Consider the following 25,263-nt stretch of genomic DNA (forward strand, 5'->3'; position numbering starts at 1 on the left):
TTCAAATCGAAAAGTCCCTTATCAAATGGCAAAATAAAAAGCTGAAACACATCAAACGAATGGAAAACAAGTGTTATATGGACTCAGTACCGGCATTTCCCTATGAAGAATTAAATCGTATTTTATAGCTAGTTAAATTTCTCATTTGTCTGACAGTCGCATAATATTCCATTAAATTGGCAAAAATGTGTGAACAAAATAAAAATACACAATTTGTAAAAATGTCAAAATAGGGGCACAGCAGTCAACTTTTTTTTTATTATCTGAATCACTATAAAATCAAATAGATATGTCAACAAAGAGACATATTTGAATATGGCGAGTAGAGTTTAAACAGTTAAGCTAAGTTATCAAATATCTCCCACCAAACATTCTTCTCAGCGCTTTTGCATAAATATTGAAAATCAAAAGCTGGTATTAAATATTATTTGTTTCCATAATGATGCAAGTGACTTTAAAATGATCTGTCTATTCATTTCAAGAACGAGATGTATTATATAGTTTTGTCCATGTGTTAAGACGTGAATCCGTGTGGTGTTTAACGAGATGCCTAAAATCATCCGATATCCAGACATAAGTAAACAGAAAGATCAGATTTTTTTATCATGAACAGCAAAAATAAAAATCGTAAGATATGCAAGCATGGTATATTTAAAATGCTACCTTCTGCATAAAATTGTAAAAATAATCTATAAATTGAAGACAAATCAAATTCAAAACTGATTTCAGTCTTTCCTAAAATTCAATCTAGATAAGTGGTTGATGTTAAATAGTCGTTTTGACATTGATATTGAAACGGTACATTACATTTTATTTGGTTACATATTTTTCTGGCAAGAACAAAATTTCAAGTAGTTTTACGATGATTTTTTTTAAATGGAAATTTCTTAAATTTGCATATTGATAAATAACTTTTCAATGTGTTTAAGGTGGTACCCATTACTTTAACTAAAATTAATTTGATTCTTTTAATTTTCTTAAAATTTTGACAAAGCATATCCTTTGACCCTTTGACAAAAAAATAAAAAAAATAAAAAAAATTGAGCGAACCGTTTTTTCAGAAAAATTACACTGGTTCTAGCAGTTTCACTGGGGTGAAGCTGATGACCGTAACTGCATTCACGGTCATCCCAAGATGTCGGATGAAAAATTAGGTCAGTAGTTTTATTGTCTGTTAAAGTGTTTCTACATCATGTTCTTTACAAAACATACTTTGATACGATGTAAATATATAAAAGATTCACACGGAAGTCACAAGTCTCTACCGAGGAACGTGTATAAAACGGGAATTTGGATTTGAAAAATTCGCGAGGATGACCGTAAATCGTAATCGAGATGACCGTAACAGGATTAGCAATTCATAACAAGGCTGACCGTAATTGGTTAAAAGATTACCGTTAATTGTTAAGGATGACCGTAATTTATAAAGAAAGACTAAATTTAAAAGGATGACCGTCAATTGAAAGAAATATCCATATTTGTATGCATTGTGTTTTGTTGAGTTTGTTGAGTTAGGGGCTTGGTTAGTTCTTTTTAACTATTTGGCTTGTAGTTGGATGCTACATATGACGAACCATATATTTGAAGCATGTCTTATTTTTGTCTACCTTTAGGATAATGTTGTCTTCAAAAATTACACCTTTGTTAAGCCAATTTAGTCTTACTCAAATGATAGATGAACCTACTCATTTTACTGAATCGTCGTCATCATTGTTAGACCTTTTTATAACAAATGATGCTCACATAATAAATTACTGTGGAGTCGGGCCACCTTTATTAGACCAAATACGTTTTCACTGTCCTATAATTAGTCTTTTGAACTTTCCAAAATGTCGTCAAAAAACTTTTAAGCGGAAAATTTGGCTATATGATCGAGGAGACTGTGACAGATATCGTAACATTTTATCTGAAAAAATTGGGATTCCGTAATTAACTTAAATAACGTTGAACAATTTACAACCGAAATAACAAAAACTATCATAGAAGCTGCTGAAAATTGTATTCCAAATAAAATAATAACTGTTCGCAAAAATGAACCTTCATGGCTAACAAATGATGTTAAAAAAAAGATAAGGGAAAAAAATAGAATTCACAGAAAGGCTAAAAAATATAAAAACCCATCGGAGTGGTCAAAATTTAAGAAAATATAAAATGAAGTTACTAGTTTAATAAGAAAATCGAAGGATGATTATAACAACAATTAAATTTAAAAAATCACGAACAGTAAACCGTCCACTACTTACTGGTGGAAAACGGTTAAACAAATATCCGGATTAAAAACAAACGACGCAAGTGTACCCCCATTAACGGTTTAATAACAACTTAATATTTGATGAAATCGAAAAGGCAAATGAATTTAGTCGGATTTTTTTCTTCCCAGTCAAATATTGATGATTCAAGTGCTGTGTTACCTGAAGAACTTCATAATATTAGTGATGACAAAAGTCACATTAGTTATATAGAACTTACTGTTACTGAAGTTGAAGATATAGTGAAAACTGTTAATCCCACAAAAGCTTCTGGCCCAGACCTCATAAGTCCCAAATTGTTAAAAGAAGCATGTTCTGTTTTAAAGTATCCACTATGTAAACTATTTAACTTATCGTTAAGTACGTCCACTTTTCCAGATCAATGGAAAAGAGCAAAAATTACCCCAGTTTATAAAAATAGTAAACCGAATGACGTTAAAAACTATAGACTTATTTCCTTGTTGAGTGTAACATCAAAGTGTATGGAACGATGTGTATATAAACATGTTTACAATCACTTTATGCGCAATAATATTTTAACGAAAAATCAGTCGGGCTTTACACGGGGGGATTCAGCAGTTAATCAATTAATTAACATTTCGAATGATTTTGGGAAGGATTTAGATAGCGGTAAGGAAATAAGGATAGTATTCTGTGATATAAGTAAGGCAGCAACCATTTGATTTTCTGGTTGCTGCCTAAAGCGTTTGATCGAGTCTGACATAAGGGACTGCTATTCAAACTTCAACAAGCGGGCATACCGGGTTCTTCACTAAAGTGGTTTGAAAATTATCTTACAAATAGAGTCCAGCGGGTGGTTATTAACGGTTCAAGTTCCGAATGGTTACCTGTAAATGCAGGCGTCCCACAAGGGTCCATTCTAGGCCCTCTCCTTTTTTTTATATTTATAAACGATATTGTAGAATAGATATAGGAAGATGTGGTGTGAGTGCCAATGAGACAACTCTTCATCCAAATAACTATTTAAAAAGTAAACCATTATAGGTTAAAGTACGGCCTTCAACACGGAGCCTTGGCTCACACCGAACAACAAGCTATAAAGGGCCCCAAAATTACTAGTGTAAACCCATTCAAACGGGAATTCAAGCTCAAATTAAGCTATTCGCAGATGACACTTCATTATATATTATGGTTGACAATCCAACAGAAACAGCTAAAATTTTAAATGACGATCTAGATAAGATTTATAATTGGTCAAAAATGGCTTCTTAATTTTAAAGCCCAAAAAAATGAAAGTATGATAATTTCAACAAAAAAAAAAACCCTTTCATACTCCATTTAATATGAACACCCAAGAGCTACAAAGAGTAAGTAAACACAAACATCTAGGTGTCTTTTTTTCTAACAACAGATCCTGGAACGACCATATTGAACATATAGTTTCTAAATCTTACAAAAGAATAAATAAAATGAGAAAAATAAAAAATGTTCTTGATAGATTTTGACTTGAACAAATTTCGCTCAATTCTTGAATATGCTGATGTCGTTTGGGACTCTCAAAATCAGAATTTGATTGCTAAACTTGAAAGTATTCAGCTTGACGCAGCGCGTATCGTCACGGGGGGTACTAAACTTAGCAGTATAAACAATTTATATGTTGAAACTCGATTGGAAAAATTATCTGAAAGACGACGCAATCACAGACTAACTCATTATCACAAAATTTTGAATAATAAAACTCCAGAGTATTTAAGAGACTTATTGCCTGATTCAGTAGGCAGTAGGCATGATCATAATACAAGACAGAGAAATAATATTTCACAAGTCAACACACGGACCCATTTATATTCTGAATATTTCATCCCTGCAACAACAAAACTATGGGACACTCTTAACTTAAACATAAGAAAATGTGAATCTTTATCATAATTCAAAAAACAAATTAGTACCCAAAATAGTAAGATCCCAGCGTATTATTATATAGGACATCGTTTTGGTCAAATTCTTCATGCTCGCTTAAGAATGGATTCAAGTTCATTGAAGTCTCACCTTTTCCTTCGTAACTTAGTAGACGCTCCAAATTTTCGTTGTGGTGATGTAGAAACAAATTCTCACTTCTTGTTATCTTGTCCTATATATACTAATTTAAGAAAAGGACTATTGGATTCTGTTTCAGTTCTTCCTGTCCAAGTTAACACAAAAACTTTGCTTTTTGGATCAACGGTACTCTCAGATGAGCAAAATGGTCTTTTATTTAGTTTGGTGCAGAAATATATTATCAAAAGTAAACGTTTTAACCCTTGATGTTAATGCTTCATCACTCAATAGGAACCAAAGCATTTCACACTGTATACATTACAACAATACATGTTTATTTTTATACGCCCGTCAAAATTTTGAAGGGACGTATTATGGTATACACATGTCCGGTGTCCGTCCGTCCGTCCGTCCGTCTGTCTGTCCGTCTGTCCGTCCGTCTGTCCGTCTGTCTGTCCGTCTGTCCGTCTGTCCGGCGTAAACCTGTCGCACCGTAACTTGAGAACGACTTATCCAAATTGCATGAAACTAAATATAGTTGTTTCTTATAAAGGTCAAATGATCTGTATACTTTTTGGTGAAAATTAGATTTAAACTTTTTGATTTACGGCACTTTGTAACTTAAACAGGGGTGTGTTTTTTTCACATGTCGCAATGTATCTCAAAAACGATTCTTGATTATGGCTGAAAACTTTAAACACTTCTTTGTTATATTAATCTAAAGATCTGTATACTTTTTGGTGAAGATTCAAAATTTTATTTTTGAGTTATTGAGTATTTTGTTAAATAGGGGAGGTTTTTTTTACATGTCGCGCCGTATCTCAAAAAATAATTTATGATTATTGCTTAAAACTTTACACACTTCTTTGTTATATTAATCTAAAGATCTGTATACTTTTTGGTTTTGATTCAAAATTTTATTTTAGTGATATTTAGTTTTGTGTAAAAAAAAACAACAGGGTGGGGGGTTTCCCGCCGTGTCTCAAAAACTATATATGGTTATTGCTTAAAGCTTTCTCAAAAAACTATTTATGATTATTGCACATAACTTCCACATAAGACGTCGGGCGTATCATGCGCTCATGGCGCAGCTGTTTATTTTTAATTTTTTTGTCATTAATTTTTTTCTTCTTTTTCTTCTTTCACCTTTTTCATATTCTTATATTTATTACAGAGCATGCCAGTATTTATATTTATGTATTGTTCAATAAGTGTATCATTTTTGTAAAGGAGACAGATTTGTAAAAGCAAATTGCGTGTTTCTGAATCCTGAATATTATTTCCTTTGTATAATATCGTATCATGATGAATTATCTGAATAAATATTGTTTAAACTAATGTTGTCTTATAAATACGTCTTTCACCAACACGATTAATTATTTGATACAAAAAAGGTAATACAAATACGGATATTTCTTAGAAATGACGGTTATACTATGAAAGGTACGGTCATCCTTTATAAATTACGGTCATTCTTTCGAAATTACGGTCATCATTTTACCAATCACGGTCATCCTTATTCAATGTTACGGTCATCTTGAAAATATTTTAAAGATGATTTACGGTCATCTTAGCGAATTTTTCAAATCCAATTTCCCGTTCTATACACGTTCTTTGGTAGAGATTTGTGACTTCCGTGTGAATCTTTGATATAATTACATCGTATCAAAGTATGCTTTGTAAAGAAAATTATGTAGAAACACCTTAACAGACAATAAAAACACTGACCTAATTTTTCGTCCGACATCTTGGGATGACCGTGAATGCAGTTACGGTCATCAGCTTTACCCCAGTGAGTTTGACAAACTCTTATTTTGATCATTGAGAAGCTTAATATTCCCTTAACAACACAACGTAATTAAAACGTTTTTAGCTGATTTTACAGAGTTATCTCCTTGTAGTGTTAGGTACCACATTTAAATTCTACATAATTTATTCTATAGAGTTTACATAATTATGAGTATTAAAATTGCATCCTTGTGATGAATGCACCGTATCAATTACATTATTGTATGAAATTCATATTTGGGATGTCATTACGAGGCAAAGATATTTATAACACAATGTTGACAAGTGTACCCATATTTTACGTCAACATGTTTGGTGGCAGATATTTGACGTATATTTTTATGTATTTTTGTAAACTTCTTCTTAAGCTGTTATACTTCGTATGCTACATTTATGTGTACTCGACTGTCAAATTTAAAAAAAATCTACATAAAGCTTTGAGAGAAATTCTAAATTGCACCAGACAAAGAGTCATTACTGTCGGTTTTCCAATGAATCTGTCATAACAACTGAACAGGATGTTTTCCTTTAGTATGTTCTTAATAAATATGCAATTAGCTCATTTTTACTAAAGGTACCACTATAAACTAAATTACACCAGAAAAAGACTTATTACATTTTGTTTTCAACAAGACTTACGTCATAATTAGATGTGCACTTATGTCGGATGGTTAAATCTATGTTTGGTAATATCAATTTGCCGTGGCTAGGTATTTATATATAGTTGATATACGCCAGACGCGTTTCGTTACATGGACTCATCGATGACGCTCAGATTAATATCATTAGAAAGCCAAACAAGTATCAAGTTGAAGAGCAGTGAGAACCCAAAGATCAAAACAGTTGAGCCAAATTACGGCTAAGGTAATCTATGCCTGGTATACATCACGTCATTGTGTTATGTTTATGTTTAAGTTTTGTATTTTTGTTTTTCGTTTTTGCTAATGTGGTTTGTTCTAATTGACAGATGAGTTTGTCTTTATTGAGATTAAGATTATAACACAATGTTGACAAGTGTACCTATATTTTCGAAATTTTTACTTCAATGTCTGTTTGTTTTGTTCCCACATTGTTATATATATGTTACACTGAGAAACGTGTCCTTCCCCCCAAACGTGTCCGATACTCCCAAACGTGTCCACATCGACGCCACTGAACTGCAAAACATGTCTAGTTGTAAAAAGGGCGTCAAAGCGTGTCATTTGTATTATTTAAACGCCTAGAAACGTGTCCATTTTTTAATAAACACCCAAACGTGCCCAATCCGTCAAACGTGCCAAATCCCCTAAAAATAAAACTGTCCTTTTCCGCTCCAAAAAAAATATAATTTAATTCCGAGTTACGATTTAGTGTAAATACTTAAAAACCGTAAAGTGTTTAGGCCTAATCCCAAATTCCCGGAATAATTAAGGTACAATCCACGAGTTCAGGCAAATATTCTTCTGCATCTCATTATTAAACTTATACAAAGTATGTTGTCGTCCTGTCCATGCATAATATTTGCCACTGGACGTAATGTCTCTTGTTTGCGTGTATTTAAGTGAAACACCCAAACGTGCCCAATCCGTCAAACGTGCCCAATCTGTCAAACGTGCCCAATCCCCTAAAAATAAAACTGTCCTTTTGCGCTCCAAAAAATATAATTTAATTCCGAGTTACGATTAAGTGTAGATACTTAAAAACCGTAAAGTGTAAATTCTTATAACTGTACACAATTCATTTAGGCCTAATCCCAAATTTCCGGAATAATTAAGGTACAATCCAAGAGTTCCGGCAAATATTCTTCTGCATCTCATTATATAACTTATCCAAAGTATGTTGTCGTCCTGTCCATGCATAATATTTGCCACTGGACGTAATGTCTCTTGTTAATAATAAAGTTCATAATAAAAAACCTTACTACCAGTTTATAATTTTTAGAGCTCTTTTCCATTTTTTGAGAGAATCGAATAGTTTCTTAGTGAAGTTTTTTAAAAAAATCGGTCTTTACTGGCCCTTTAGATTTTTAAGTTTAATTAAGGTTTATCCCGAATAATCGTAAACAAATTTAGGCCCAATCCCCGGTATGATAATAAAACTTCTGTATAGTATTTATTGTTAATATGATATCGTTCAGATAATGCATGAAATATTTGGCACTGGAATTATGAATCTTGTTTGTATGTCTTCACTTTAGTAGTGATGCTGAAAATCTAAAATTTATTAAAATATCTGATAAACAGTTTATCATTTGAATATCTTTTAAAATATCAGAACTGTTGAAAAGAAGGAAGTCAATTCTTTCAAAATCCTACCGTGCAATATTCGCGGATTACAGCTGATTTCCAAATGCTTGCAAGGTAAAACTTTGTTTGGCTTGCTTGCTTTGTTTGTGTAACTGTCAATACAAGCTTTGTAAATAAGACTGACATCTTTAAACAATATGTTTAGGCATAGTTTAACCTGAAGATATTATATTTGAATTTAATTTGGTGTTATCCTATGGTAAACGCTTAATCCAACTGAACTAGAATTGTTTGTACATGTATGTGCGTTCTTAACGAGCATAATACTTGCAACTGGAGTATAAGCAATTTCAGTCAAAAGTCGATTTATATGTTACATATTAAATTTGCAATAACAACCGGCATTGAACTAACTGATACTAATAAATGATCATTTTATCAACTGTGTCCCCCCCCCCCCCATTATAGAATTGCCGTAAACGTTATTGATTTTATTCATATATTAGCGCTAAAAGACGTGAGACGTCCTGGCGTTAAATAGTGGACACACTTTGGCGAATAACAATTAGCGGACACGTTTGGGGGTTATAAAATCAGACACGTTTAGGGAATATTGGATATTACGGACACGTTTAGGGAGAATAGACACGTTTGGGGGAATCGGACACGTTTGGGAGTGTTACATATATAATGCGACTGTCATAAAAGTGAGACATATAGCTAGCTATAAAACCAGGTTTAATTCACCATTTCTACATAAGAAACTGTCTATACCAAGTTTATAAGAATATGACAGTTGTTAGCTATTCGTTTGAGGTGTTTGAGGTGATTTTGCTATTTGACTGTTGGTTTTGAATTTTCGTTGTATAATATTTTAAGCCTGGTATATATGTGGTAGAGCTATGTTTTTATGTTTTATGTTAATTAAGATTTTATGTTATTAGAATACATACGGGATATATTCTATTTACAGTTATTATAATTTGTAGTCTGCTAGTTTATTCAGATAGAACATTTCCTACTGTTTATATCTTTTCTATTGGTCACTATGATTTAGGCGGGAATCTTTTAGTTAACTATTCTTTGTTCTCTTCAGGTGGCAAAAAGTATGTATATGAAGTGGTAGCCATTTTCTACAGCTCTATTGGAATTTGTTATATATCTTCAGTTTTGAAATAGTCTAGGACTTTCATATTCTTTTATAAGGTCAGTTTATTACTAATATATTCATTACAATAACATTCCAGTTTTAATGTCCAAGAGTGTGTAATATATAAGTGTATAATTGAATGAATAGATGACCGTGTTGTGAAAGGTGTGTGCGATTGATTAAATAGTAAAGTGATGTATAAACTATTCATAACACATACAGTCATAAAGATAAACTTGATAATATAGATTTATTTGTAAGATTTAATAAACTATATAAAATCTACATAAAACTGGTAAAAGTATGATTTATACTTAAATTTTTATTAACAGTGTAGCAAATGTGTTTGGGGCGTGTAATGCAATTGTTACCTGAATTACTAAGGGTCTTCATGAAGCACTAAGTACAACTTTGCAGTCTTTTAGGATGCGAAGTTTACTCGTTGAAGCTTGGAATAGAAGTGAGGCTCAGCATGGTTCCTTTCTGGTTCTTTATTTCCGTTTCCCATCAGATAGAAAGCGAGGGTAAGCTTGTCTGGTTCCCAGTTTCAGATATCATATTCCTCCTATATGGGAGAACCGCTAAAACGGTGTATCAATCATCCAACGGCACCACATTCCTCTCCGTTTTCTAGAGGAACAACTCAAATGATCTTGGTTTGTTCGCCATGAGCAAATTTGTTGACAATTAAAAGTAGTAACATTTATACAAATATCTTAAACCAATTACAAACCAGTTAATCCGGTGAGATGTAAAAGGCTGAAGACCAAAAGTGTACGTCAATGGGACACTTATTTAATCAACTATATATTATTTACAAAATATCGTAAACCAATTACAAACCAGTTAATCCGGTAAGATGTAAAAGGCTGAAGATCAAAAGTGTACATCAATGGGACACTATTTATATATTATTTACAAATCTTACAAAATGAAATTGTGTTTAAAAACTGCCAATCACTATGAATTTATGAAGATGAAATTTTTAAATTGCTGCCAAACTTTACTTCCAACCCCTCCCCCTTAACAACCATAAATCACTTTAGAAATTTTTTTGTAGTGGTGGCCAAAACTTCTTCAACAGGTATTAGTAGTAATTTTGCAATTTCATGGGCTACAAAGATGACTGTATTAGCAATTTCTTCTTTATAGCGGATATATGGTGCATCAGATTCCAAAACTATTCTGTCGATTCCTTTATTGCAAATGAATTGTTTGATGGTTGGATATTTGTTGGTAAAGATGAAAGATGTAACGCCAAATACAATGTCCCAAAAGTGTGATGAAGCAGATTCAAAAATTTCTTCTGTCCCTGTGAAGCAATGCCAGTGAATTTTGTGATTCTGGGGTAAAGTATTAACCATGGAGGTTAGAGTTGCAAGATTGAGGTTTCTGTCTCCTCTGCTATGGATGACGACTGGGATATTTTTCTGTACCGCCAAATTAAGTTGCTTCTCAAAGTATGTTACTTGATTTCGGAAATTTTGATAATTTGGTCTGTCTGTAGTGTCCAATCCACATTCCTCTACTGATACTGTTTTTGAAGAGTCCAAAATTGAAATTAAATTTTTGAAAAACCGGTCTAAAGTTGATGTTGAATTTGAGTTTACAATTCTAGGGTGTATTCCGAAAGAGAGTTGAATTCTGTGGTCTTTTCTAATTTCTGACCTTTCTGCTGATGATGGAAATTTTGCAGGATTACAGTAATTAGCAACCAAGAACGACAAGTTGGTCTTGTAGAGATCAGCTGTACCCATATCATCCAACTCATGGATACCAGTTAATCTGGTTTTTACCATGAGTTGGTCGAGATGAAAATGAGCATCGACAGCCATCAGTGGTCCAGTTGGTTTAACTGAGAGGCATCCAATAGGTAGTCCAAAGCGGTCTTTTTGTTCTTCGAAATTTTGTAGAAAGTTTTGTTGTTCCGGAGTTAATTTGCTGATTACAATTTTCAAGATTTTCCAATGAAGTAGAGAGTTAATGAATATTTGGCCAAAGTTGTTGAAGATGTTAAAGCTGAATTTTGGTAAATTGTTGATCTGACAGAAAATATCTGCCAGAAAAAAACTTCTTCTGTTCTAAATGTTAATTGTTGGGATGCTCCATACGATACATTACAAGCAATATTTAAACAATTAATAAAATTTACTAATCCATCTGGATAGGACACTTCCAACATCCTGGCTAATTCCCTTAGCAGACCATTGACTAACTGCACCCACATCTGATATTTGTCTGGGCCAAATTTTGCCTCACTGTCAACTTCTGGGTGTGTTTCATTTATGTGGTGTTTCAGCATTGTAACCTCCGAAAATTGTAGGTTACAATGGAAACAAGCTGATTCGGCAGCTACATACCATGGCAGATGGAGTTTTACTGTATGCCTAAATGGATGTCTCATTGGAAGCTGACAGATGAAACAAGGCTTACACCTTGGAGGACAGGCAACCAGTACCTCAGGTTCTATGGGAGGTATACAGGGATCCTCATCAGCCTCTTTCACTAATTGGTGATATTGTTCTGCCTCCGTTGGAATAATCCTTACAACAATGGGTATCCCCATATCTTTATCCGCTGCCTGTAGTACCTCCTGGTACTTTTTCTGATCTCTCTCCAGTTCTTGTTTCCTGGTGATGACCATAGGAACGCAATGGTCCTCGTCAGCCTCCCTCATTACCTGACGGTATCTTTCATCCTCTTTCTCCTGCCTCCTTTCTCTCTCTCTAATTACAATTCTAAGATCTTGTTGTTCTTCCTCCTGTTCTACCTCCTGCTGGGTATCTTCCTCATCTTGCTGTTCTTCCTCCTGTTCTAACTCCTGCTGGGTATCTTCCTCATCTTGCTGTTCTTCCTCCTGTTCTAACTCCTGCTGGGTATCTTCCTCATCTTGCTGTTCTTCCTCCTGTTCTAACTCCTGCTGGGTATCTTCCTCATCTTGCTGTTCTTCCTTCTGTTCTAACTCCTGCTGGGTATCTTCCTCATCTTGCTGTTCTTCCTCCTGTTCTACCTCCTGCTGGGTATCTTCCTCATCTTGCTGTTCTTCCTCCTGCTCTAACTCCTGCTGGGTATCTTCCTCATCTTGCTGTTCTTCCTCCTGTTCTAACTCCTGCTTGGTATCTTCCTCATCTTGCTGTTCTTCCTCCTGTTCTTACTCCTGCTGGGTATCTTCCTCATCTGGCTGTTCTTCCTCCTGTTCTAACTCCTGCTGGGTATCTTCCTCATCTTGCTGTTCTTCCTCCTGTTCTAACTCCTGCTGGGTATCTTCCTCATCTTGCTGTTCTTCCTCCTGTTCTAACTCCTGCTGGGTATCTTCCTCATCTTGCTGTTCTTCCTTCTGTTCTAACTCCTGCTGGGTATCTTCCTCATCTTGCTGTTCTTCATCCTGTTCTAACTCCTGCTGGGTATCTTCCTCATCTTGCTGTTCTTCCTCCTGTTCTACCTCCTGCTGGGTATCTTCCTCATCTTGCTGTTCTTCCTCCTGTTCTAACTCCTGCTGGGTATCTTCCTCATTTTGCTGTGCTTCCTCCTGTTCTACCTCCTGCTGGGTATCTTCCTCGTCTTGCTGTTCTTTCTCCTGTTCTTACTCCTGCTGGGTATCTTCCTCATCTTGCTGTTCTTCCTTCTGTTCTAACTCCTGCTGGGTATCTTCCTCATCTTGCTGTTCTTTCTCCTGTTCTAACTCCTGTTGGGTATCTTCCTCATCTTGCTGTTCTTCCTCCTGTTCTAACTCCTGCTGGATATCTTCCTCATCTTGCTGTTCTTCCTCCTGTTCTAACTCCTGCTGGGTATCTTTCTCATCTTGCTGTTCTTCCTCCTGTTCTAAATCCTGATGGGTATCTTCCTCATCTTGCTGTTCTTCCTCCTGTTCTAACTCCTGCTGGGTATCTTCCTCATCTTGCTGTTCTTCCTCCTGTTCTTACTCCTGCTGGGTATCTTCCTCATCTTGCTGTTCTTCCTCCTGTTCTAACTCCTGCTGGGTATCTTGCTGTTCTTCCTCCTGTTCTAACTCCTGCTGGGTGTCTTCCTCATCTTGCTGTTCTTCCTCCTGTTCTAACTCCTGCTGGGTATCTTCCTCATCTTGCTGTTCTTCCTCCTGTTCTAACTCCTGCTGGGTATCTTCCTCATCTTGCTGTTCTTCCTCCTGTTCTAACTCCTGCTGGGTATCTTCCTGATCTTGTTGTTCTCCCTCCTGTTCTACCTCCTGCTGGGTATCTTCCTCATCTTGTTGTTCTTCCTCCTGTTCTACCTCCTGCTGGGTATCTTCCTCATCTTGCTGTTCTTCTTCATCTTGCTGTTCTTCCTCCTGCTGGGTATCTTCCTCCTCTGCTATCCAAACATCTTCCTCTATCCATACATCTTCTTCTATACCTTACTCTTCCTGCTCTTCCCATACCTCTTCCTGCTCTGTCTCCTGATGATTATCTTCCTCCTGCTGAGTATCCTCATCATAGTCCAGGCCTCACGGTCATAAAACTTTCGAGCATGAGTTTTGTACTCAGACTTAAAAACCAACCAATCAAATTGCTGGATTTCATGTTTCGAGCATGATTTTTGTGCTCCGATCACTGAGCAAAGTTTTATGCCTTTAAGGCCAGGTCTTCATAATATTAATGCTGCCTATAAACCTCTTCCATCTCTTTTCCATCATTCCAACTTTTTGCCATGCTGGAAGTACACAATTATCCTCATGCTATTTTTTTTTCTTTTAAAACTTCTATATACAATATTTTACAATGTTTAGTTAGTTTTTTTTTGTTTTTTGTTTTCTTCATTATTATTTGTTTAAAAACCAGCCAATCTGGCAAAAATTAAAACTCATCGGACAAATCATAGTCGTCCAGGTATTTTGGACGATTTCTGATTCTACCACCATAGTTGTTAATTGCGTACAAAAATGTATCATCTAAATTATCAGTGCTATCATTATTTAAAAATACATTTATACCATCTAGATTATTTACAACATGTCTATCAGCTAAATCAACATCAGATGAATATCTTGTTTTTAATCCGGTACTATGCTGCTCTCCACCAACTTCCTGAATTTCTTCCGTAATATCAAGGAAAGACTCTAAATCTTGGAGTTGTTGAAAAGACTCTAAGCCAGTTGATCCGGCATAGTCTTTGTTTATACCTTCTTCTGTCTCTTGAACAAAAAGATCTGGTTCCCCGTCATTATCGTCTTTAAATAACTGTGATAAATCATGAATATTTTCTTCTTATGTCTGGCCAATCCCAAGGCTATAATCTACCTCACCTTGAAGAAGACGGTGTCTCATATACTTCAATCACGGTGGAATTTTCCTATCCAGGCATGGTTTTAACTGATCATGATGGATAGTTAGTTCTCTTTTCATTGTTCTCATTTTATACAAAACTGATGACAGTACTTCTACAATTAGATATGGTCCTTGCCAGGGTGCCCTCAATTTTTTACTTTCTCCTATTTTTGTAGCAGAATCAATTCTGTATACAATGTCACCTTTATTATATACCCTGTGATTAAGTTTCACGTCACAATCTCTTTTCTGTCTAAATTGAGCTGCCTTAAGGTTATCTCTAGCAGTTTTATGAGCTTTTTCTAGTGCATTTTTTAGATCTTTGATATACTGATGGGGTTGGTTTATTTCCATATTACTCTCTGCTGTTCCCAAGAGTAGATCTACTGGTTGCATTACCTCTCGTCCTAGCATCATCATATTAGGGGTGAAACCAGTTTGTCTATTCTTTGTGGATCTTGTTGAAGGAGAACATTCCAGTCTTTCTGCTTATCCTCCAAATATCATCTCACTGCCTGTAAAATCACACTGTTATAGCGTTCAACCTGTCCATTGGACCTTGGTCTATAAGGGGTTGTACGAGTCTTTGCAATTTCTAGTAGGCGACATAATTCATGGAATAGATTGCTATCAAAGTTTCTGCCTTGGTCAGGATGTATTTGCAAAGCACAGCCAAATTTAGAAAAAAAAATCATACACTGCTGCTTTTGCTATCGTTTCTGCATTTTGATTAGGCAGTGGGACAAATTCAATCCACTTAGTAAACTGGTCTATGATGGCTAGCACATATTTATTGTTAGAAATACTTTCCACAAGTGGCCCAAGTATATCCATGTGTACCCTTTCCATGGGAGCTCCTGCATGATATTGACCTAGTGCCCCTTTTGCTATTCTGTTTGATTTCTTATTAATATTGCATATTGAACATGTTTGAACATACAAAATTGCCTCTATTCTCATTTGGTACCAAATAAATCTTTGTTGTAGTTTCTGTATGGTTTTAGGTTAAAGTGTCCTGCTGTTTTGCAATCATGACAGTATTTCATAGCATCTTCTCTCAAGGATTTAGGAAGTAACAATATTCTTGGCTCTGCTGGATCCAACCACTTGTAGAATAGGCACCCTTTTACAAATTTCAGCTGTGTCTTACAATTCCACCAGTGCTTAGTTGCTGGGCTTTCAAGTTGTAACTCATGCTCCGACGGCGATTCACCAGTGTGTAGCCAATTTATTAGTGTTTTCAAATCATGGTCCAATTCTTGTTCTTTCCTTATGTCTTCCAAGGACCAACCTTTCATCCAATTACTTTCTTGTATAGAGGTTTCATCCTGAGGGTGATGGTGTATACTCCGGACTGCCAGAGGCACTACGTCACCAACATCATTCTCAAATTTTCCCCAGGTTCTTTGAGCTCTACTGCAATATGCGCAACCTTTACAGGTTAAAGATAAAAGATCGGCTCCTGCCGACATTGTTGTTAATACCCGTTATATCCTGCTCCGTCTTTTGGACACGCTTTTCAATAGTTTCCTGCCAAGGTACATAGTTTCGTTTTTTATCAACAACTCTGACTGCAATCTCTGAATCATCATCCGAGTCATCATGTTCATACTTTTCGAACTGTACTCTCCTGACATCACTCTTTTTGTAACCAAGTAGAACTCTCTGGTTATGTATAGAACTCTTAACGTACTGAAGAGCCTTGTCCATCCTGGTTGGATTTTTCTCCATGGCTAGTAATGCTGCTTTTTATCTGTACAGCCTTTCAAGAATGCATCAACAGAAATTGTTTCAACCACATGTTTAGGGGTGTCTATATAGCCATCTGTTGCCATCTCTTGTACTCTTTCGGCAAATTCTTCAATCATTTCATCCCCATTCTGTCTAGCATCTTGTAACTGTCGACGTATTGTGTACGGGAGATCCTTGTTACCAAACCTCTGGTTGAGTTTATCTGCCAGTAATTTAAAATCAGTTTGTATTGATAGTGGTCTGGTACTAAAAAATTTCAGAGCTTTCTCTCTTAAACACTCAATAAGTTTATCCAACTTTTGCTGTGTATCCCAATTGTACTTGTTGGCAATGTGTATGAACTGTAAATAATAAGGTTTCCACTCGCTCTTACCGTCAAATGTTGCAAGTTTTGGCGCTATTGGACCTTCATTTCTGTATCTGGAAATAGGACGTTCATCTAGTGTCGTTTTAGGTGTACTCTTAGCTGTTGACACGCTTGATTTATTTTCTGTTATCTTGACTGCTGTCTTATCTTCATCAACCTTTGGTATTATTCTGGACTTATAAACATTATCTGGTGCAAGATTTCCTGTTGTTTCCACCAACTTTGAAAATGTTTTTGTTTTGTATTCCTCTTCTAACTTCTGAATCCTGTTGGCATATTGTTGATCTTTCACTTCAAGATCCTTCTGTTGACTTTTAATTTTTTTCTCTGTCGCTATCAATAAGTCTAGCTTGTTCCTTAACTTTATTCATCAGCATTTCCCTCTCCGACTTCAACTGATAAAATGAATCTTCCAGTTCTTGATTTTTCTGGACCGTTTCCTTTTTCATTTCACGTTGCATGTCTTGTAAATGTTCAAATTCTTTTCTTTCACTCTCCAGTGTTGATTCCAGTTCATCACCTCGCTGGCGTTCTTCTTTTTTGGCATATTGTAGCTCTTTTTCAATTTGTTTTTGTATTTCTGCATGGTGTCCAACACTTCTTCAGCTTTGGCTGTAAGTTGTGCAGTGCATTGGCTCTTTACATCCGATAACTGTTTTTTCACATCTTGCTGCATTGATTTCTTATCTTGATCAGCGATCATTAACTTGGTCTTATAATCTTCAATAACTTTTTCTTGTTGCTGAAGATGATCTTGTTGTTGTTGAAGTTGTTCTTGTTGTTGCTGAAGTTGATCTTGATTTAGTGTAACTAATTATTTGTTCTCTGTAGTCACCTTTTGATCTTGTTGGATATTTTTTCCTATTTCAGTATCTTTGGTATCCTGTTGTTCTTCGAATATGATCTTTCCCGTAAAAATAATTGGATCCCAGATATTACTTGGTATTCCCTCTATGGCTTTCAGTGTCTCTACTGTCAAGGTTCCTAATATTTAGTCCTCTCAGCTACGATTAATTGCGCTCTCTTTTGTCCAATATCCTTTATGGTCATCAATTCTTCAATACCCGCTGTATTAATATTTACTGTTTGTTTCTCCGCCATATTGAGATATTAACAGATAGTAGTTCCACAATAAAATAAATTTACAAGTGTACAATAAATAGTTCAAATAAACCACTGTATCAAAAGTTATAATTTACCTTTTTGAAAAATAAATATTCAAAAGAAAAAATAGCCAAATTTCAAAAATCTAATAAAAGTTTTTTAGTATTATCAATTAAATTTGCTCAAATTTTCTTGAATTATTTAATTTATCGTTGTTATCTAATTTTTCCTTAAACTTGAAATTAATTTACAATTTTTCAAATGAATGTATCAAAACCAGTTTATCCGGAATAATACACACTCAGAAAACAAAATACAAAAAATAATAGTAATAATATTTAAGAACTAAACAGCCAATTCAAGATTAATTGTGTCAAAACCAGTTAATCCGGTATTCACACATACAAAAAATAAATATGAATGTATATGAATAATTATTTTATCAAAAGTAACAACTTTTAATGTAATAACAGTACACGTACAACAATATGAAATTTGTATATGAAAATTCTTTATTGAAATATATATGTAGAAAAGTCAATATGTAAAAATGTAAATATAGCAAATCACAAACTATCAATGACTATGGTGGTAGAATTACGAAATATTCAAAAGATCAAAGTTTGTCGTAATAATTTGCCAATCATAAAGTTTATGTATCAATACATTTATCCAGTTTATCCGGAATATGTATAACAAATGAAAATGACGGTTTGTGTGTGTTTTGTTTGCTTTGTTGTGTTGGTTTTTATTGTTTTTTTTTTATTAATATTCTTTTTCTTTCTTTTTAATTTTTAAATTATTAAATAGTCAATACCAGTTGTCCGGTTAATTGACTTGAACCGTACTAAGTTTCAGTAAACTTGAAATATATTTATGTATGAATTATTGAAGTCAATACCAGTTGTCCGGTTTATTGACTTGAACCGTACCAAATTTCAGTAACTTGAAATATCTTCATGTATGAATTATTGAAAAGTCAATACCAGTTGTCCGGTTTATTAACTTATATTCAATAATGAAATATTTTCATACATGTAACAGTTCAAGTTCAAATGACAATTTCAGGTATTTTTTGCGGTTTCAGATGTTTTTACATCTGACACCATTGTAGCGAATGTGTTTGGGGCGTGTAATGCAATTGTTACCTGAATTACTAAGGGTCTTCTTGAAGCACTAAGTACAACTTTGCAGTCTTTTAGGATGCGATGTTTACTCGTTGAAGCTTGGAATAGAAGTGAGGCTCAGCATGGTTCCTGTCTGGTTCTTTGTGTCCGTTTCCCATCAGATAGAAAGCGAGGGTAAGCTAGTCTGGTTCCCAGTTTCAGATATCATATTCCTCCTATATGAGAGAACCGCTAAAGCGGTATATCAATCATCCAACGGCACCACAACAGTAATATATAATCTATTTTAATAGTTTGTATGAGTGAGCTTTAAATTTTTTTTACTTCTATAAAGTTAATACAAGTAAATATTTGATTAACCAGATTTAAGGAGAGATAACTCTGATTATTCTAATCTAGCAGTATAAAGAAGGTTTCTATTATTTTATTTTTTTTGTCTTCAGGTATCAGTCTATGGAAGAAGCGAATCGATGATAACTTTTCTTATATCACATAGCGGTATTGTCTAATATCAATTGTAAAAATGCAGACATTCTATGCGGAAAATGTTATTTTCGGCAACGAAAAATTAAGAAAATACTAACTTTAAAACTTATTGTTCAAATATAAACAACAATTGAGTCTAAATATACATTCAGAAGTTAGTAAACGTTTGTGTCCGTGTAAAATTTGAAATGCTGTGTTTTTCTTATATACATAAATATACAAATGCTATTAGTTCTAATATCAATGCGATACTTTTAAAATATCATAGCGGTGTTTTTGTTATATCAATATTAGTACTTATTAGAATTAATATTTGACTGCTGTATCCATATTTTGACAATTGTACCTATTATGTCTGTTTTGTTCACACATCGTTGTAAATATGACAGAATTTGATGAGACTGTCATGCACGTGAGAGGTTAAGCGGTATAAAACCAGGTTCAATCCACAGTTTTCAAAATTCAAAAATGCCAGTACCGATGGGGTTTAATAAACAATGGCGTAATCCAATAGCTAAGTATCAAAATTTTGTTCACATATATAACATTTAGCAAATTTTATAATGCACGCACCGACATAATATATATCTGATATGCTCACAACGCATGCACGCATGGAAGAGTTTCTTTATTGATAAAAATGAAACTAACTTGTGACAAAGATGAATCATACTGTCCTCGTTCAGATTGATTTGACAAAATCTGACCTGTACTTTTGAATCTCCTTTTTTTTATACAAAAAAGACCATTGGTTTTCCTGTTTGAATGGTTTAACACTATTAAGTTTTTGGTTCCTATATAGCGTGGTGTTCGCTGTGAGCCAAGGCTCCGTGTTTAAGGCCATACTTTGATCTATAATGGTTTACTTGAAACACATTATTACCTTGATGGAAAGTTGTCTCATTCGAACTCATGCACCATCTTCTTATATCTATAAATCTTTTAAATTTCACCTTATAAATATCTGCTTTCCAGTCCTCCAAAAACGTCATTTGGGTGCTGAAACTTTTGTTAAGTGCAATATGAACTAACACACTTCTAAAGCTTTAACGGTAACGACAGTTATGATGGTACAAGAACGATTACGTCGATAAAAATACAAAAAAAAACAGCACTGAATGATCTTAGTTTATAAATATAGAACAGATATATACACATTTCTATCGTCAACAGACATTTATATATTATTTATTTGTTTTCTAAACATATTTTTAGTATTCATCGAAGAAATTTATAACAAGCGATACGGATTGTTATTTTGCACTAAGAAATGTTCGCGTATTTATACGATCGGTTACTAGTAAAAAACGAAAGTCAAATCACTGTGGCAACAATACAACGGAATGCCCTTATGGTCATTGCGATGTAAAAGAGCGTTCATGCGGCGAGCTGATTATGTTCATAGAGATATCTTTTTACCAAAGGGACAAATCTTTGATATCCAAAAAGAACTGTTTTTCTTCTCAATATTTTTTTCTATGTCAATAATTAATACATTTTCTGTTTGACAAGATTTTTGATTTTCGTTGTATCTTAAGTTGTTCAATTTATAGCCTGAGGCTACTCAGTTGGTATCTTCAAAGTTCGGGACATCAGCATTTGTACATTTTAATTTGTTTGGAATATTTATTTTACCATTTGAAATTCATTGTAATTTGGAGCTGTATTGGATTGGATTGTTTGAATGAATGTTTTTTTTTCTCTTTAAAGTAATGATATCTTTTGTCTATTTCGATATTACCCATGTGGATAGGCTATAGCAGTGTGACTTCAAGGGCGGATCCAGTCGTATTCAAAAGGGAGTTCCAAACCAAGGATAAAAAGGGGGGGGTTCCAACCATATGTCCTTATTCAAATGCTTTGATCGGCCAACAAAAAGGGGGTATCCAACCTCCGAAGCCCCCCCCCCCCTGGATCCGCCAACGGACCTATATTAGAATCTAATAGGTCGGTAGACTAATATTTACAATCGCATTCAAATTCCGCCATTGAATCATTACTTCAAATGGAATTAGTCGGTTAAACCATGTAATTGTACATTTTAATTTGTTTGGAATATTTATTTTACCATTTGAAAATTCATTGTAATTTGGAGCTGTATTGGATTGGATTGTTTGAATGAATGTTTTTTTCTCTCTTTAAAGTAATGATATCTTTTGTCTATTTCGATATTACCCATGTGGATAGGCTATAGCAGTGTGACTTCAAGGGCGGATCCAGTCGTAGTCAAAAGGGAGTTCCAAACCAAGGATAAAAAGGGGGGGGGGGGGTTCCAACCATATGTCCTTATTCAAATGCTTTGATCGGCCAACAAAAAGGGGGTATCCAACCTCCGAAGCCCCCCCCCCCCCCTGGATCCGCCAACGGACCTATATTAGAATCTAATAGGTCGGTAGACTAATATTTACAATCGCATTCAAATTCCGCCATTGAATCATTACTTCAAATGGAATTAGTCGGTTAAACCATGTAATTGTACATTTTAATTTGTTTGGAATATTTATTTTACCATTTGAAAATTCATTGTAATTTGGAGCTGTATTGGATTGGATTGTTTGAATGAATGTTTTTTTCTCTCTTTTAAGTAATGATATTTTTTGTCTACTTCGATATTACCCATGTGGATAGGCTATAGCAGTGTGACTTCAAGGGCGGATCCAGCCGTAATCAAAAGCCGTGTTGAAAACAATAGACTGTACAGGTTCTTAACACTTTCAACTATCGATAGGGTCAAGCAACATTTTCGAAATGATAAGTCATATAAGCGTTAATTTTGTTACAGATACGAAATTTTAGTGATATTGATCCTCAAACATTAAGCCGGTCATGAACTAAGTTTGTGAATTATGTTTGCGGTTTTCTTGACATGCAATGTGACGTGTCGTCGTATTTATTTTATATTTGAAAACTATAGCAGTTATATTGGAAAAGAATCGCATTCATAATTTTTATATATCAAAAACACATCGCTATGATATAAGACAAACATCGCATTGCTATAATGAAATATTGCAGGATCTTTGACTTGAAGGTGATTTTGGCTTAGCAAACAATTGAATTCATCTCAATTGCATTCCACTGAATTTGCTACATAATATGTATTGAATGTGTACATTTATAAATGATAAATCGTGCATTTATGCTTCATTTATTCAACAATTCAATTTTCTCGTTTAAATACACCTTGCTTGTTATTACATAAAATAATTCATGGAATTTTTACAGCAGACGTATGTCGTGTTAAATGTCACCCTGTTTTGAGAAAAGAGTCATTACTTTATACCGAGAATCTGCCTTTCTTCGTACAAATGCTAACATTCGTCTGAAATTTCCCACAATGCAACTCGTTGATATAAGACAATATCGCTCGTTGATATAAGAAAATATTATATCGATTCGCTTCTTCCATAGACTGGGTATTATATCATTGAAACAGAATGTAAACTGATTCAGAACAATCAGTTGGTGAAAACAAAGGCCTTTGCACTACATGTGAGGTTTGTTTATATGTAAACAGTTTGTATTATTCATATTACTTTTATGTTGCTTTGCTTACATGTATTGTCTGCCTTGTGTAACTGTTGCAAAACGTACTGTCTTGTTTGCATTTACAATTACGTATTATTAATTATGTTTAACTAACTATTTTTGGTATGATAATACAAGCGTAGCTATGCATTAGCTGTGAACTTAATCTGTCGTTGCATATTTCACAATGCACGAAATACAGAGAAATATATTATGTACGTATTTAATACAGAATTCGAAATGGTGTAATATCTTTTTGTGTAGCTTGTAAAACTATTTTTTTAAAGAGCAAAGGATATCTACAGTTTTCTTGTATTTCTTGAACCCATTTTTTACAGTGTAATTCCCCCCCCCCTAACTTGCAATTTGAGGCATTAAACATGGAGAAATAAATTTTGAAAGGGGTACAAAAATTAATGGTAAAAAACTCACTGTCAACACTAGGGACTATATTTGTGAACAACGAAAATTAAGGACGACAATTGCGGTCTCGGACCAGATGATAAACAATGATAGTACCTAGAATCTATACTTTAAGACCATGATGCATTATTTGTAACGTCAATACGGAATATTCATCCAGAAGTCTTGGTTTCTCCCGGTGATTTTTTTATTTTTTTTAGAAAAAGACAAGTTCTTTGGCATACTACTGGTTAATCAACTTTCTGCTCAGACACCGATGACGTTTTATAAATTTGAGTAGCACATGCAAGCTCTTGAACATCGAATGAGCTGGGAAATGTGTATCGCATATATGGAGGTGAAGTTATATATAGTTGCTAAAGGTGGGGAAATGTATAATTAGAAAATTAAAATCGTCTCGTTTGTCATAAAGTCTGGTTCTGATGCCACCATTTGTGTCACATTCAAAGTATAAGTCTACAAATAAGGCGGAGGAAACCGTCTTTATTCTTTCGTTATTTTCTAGTTGTGGATGATATATTAATTAAACCCAATTAGAAAAGTGGAAATTATAAAGGAAAGAACATCATCAATTTATCTGAAGGTGAAATTGAATGGTTTGTCTTCTTTGATCCTCTTGTTGAAGACAAGTCACTGAAGTAAACAAAATGAAACATTCAATTGAAGACAAGTAACCATGTATTATAGTATGTAAATATACTACATAAAAAAGCTTTTTATTAAAACTTATTTTTACTGGAATTTCCAATCCCAAACGTGTTCAAATATCGTGTGTCGATACTGTAAAAGTATTTATTATTTTAAGAGGAAAATCCTGTCTTGCTTATAAAAAGCATAACTTGTTGATGGTATTTCTGCAATGTTGATGTCATACTGTTTGTACTTTATAAGAAGTATCTGTCATAAGTGAAAATTGTACTGTTAATATTTGTTATGGTAAAAATTAAACCATCTGTACCATTCAAATAACAATTCTATTTGGCTATTTGAATTGGAATATTATTCTAGAATAAAGATATCTAGCTTTTAGATGTGAAAGGTTAGTTTATTCAATTCATACAATAGGAGTTTATGTAATTTTCCTCGTCAAAAACATAGGACACAGCATTATAAACATGACCAAACTGACTGAATTCAAGAGCAACTTATATTAACACTCAATTCAGTAATCCAATTTAAGAGGTATATTTATACTGTATGACCTATTGCTTTAAGCGAAGAAAAGATTTTTTTTTTTTTTAAATGGATTTGAAAAAATCCTAAATTTTATAAAAATCCGATTTTGGAGGGAAATTATTTTTTTTTTAGGTCACATTTTACGAAAAGGGATATGTTATCTAAATATCAAAGAAAAAGATATAAAAAACACTTATTTTCGGAATCAATATAAAAAATCTGTTATTTGACACCGGTAGTGACTTTGATTAAACTGGAAGTGGCGTATTATCTACCTCATTTTATGAAAAAGGTGTCTTAAACATTGCATTTTCGGAATCAATAAGAGATACGCTACCATCTTACAGTTAATTTTGTTGGTGTTGTTGTTTATGTTGTTTGTGATTAAGGTGGTAGTGTTGATGATGTTGAAAAGAAAAAAATATAATCCTCGACTGAATATTTAAGTTGTGTTTTTTTTCATGATATTTGGATTACGATATTTCGGCACAATGTTGAAGTCAGCAGTAATGACGAGTTCAGCCTGATTATTCATTAATTAAGAGCTAGAACAAGAGCAGTCGGTATTGAGATCATGTAACAAGTATTTGTAATGAAAAATTATTTTT

The 25,263-nt window shown here is 34.1% G+C and overlaps 1 protein-coding gene across 1 annotated transcript; it reads right to left on the minus strand.

Moving 5' to 3' along the window:
* Nucleotides 1-10,447: 10,447 nt before the first annotated feature.
* Nucleotides 10,448-11,245, minus strand: LOC134697551 (putative deoxyribonuclease TATDN2). Its single transcript, XM_063559831.1, has one exon. It carries the CDS (start codon nt 11,243-11,245, stop codon nt 10,448-10,450), a length of 798 nt encoding a protein of 265 aa, XP_063415901.1.
* Between the last annotated feature and the right edge of the window lie 14,018 nt (nt 11,246-25,263).

The sequence above is a fragment of the Mytilus trossulus genome, chromosome 14, assembly GCF_036588685.1.
Source record: "Mytilus trossulus isolate FHL-02 chromosome 14, PNRI_Mtr1.1.1.hap1, whole genome shotgun sequence".
Classification (NCBI taxonomy): Eukaryota; Metazoa; Mollusca; class Bivalvia; order Mytilida; family Mytilidae; genus Mytilus; species Mytilus trossulus.

What these genes read in the sequence shown, in the direction of transcription:
- LOC134697551 (XM_063559831.1), bottom strand. Translation starts at nt 11,245, where the DNA reads ATGGCTGTCGATGCTCATTTTCATCTCGACCAACTCATGGTAAAAACC.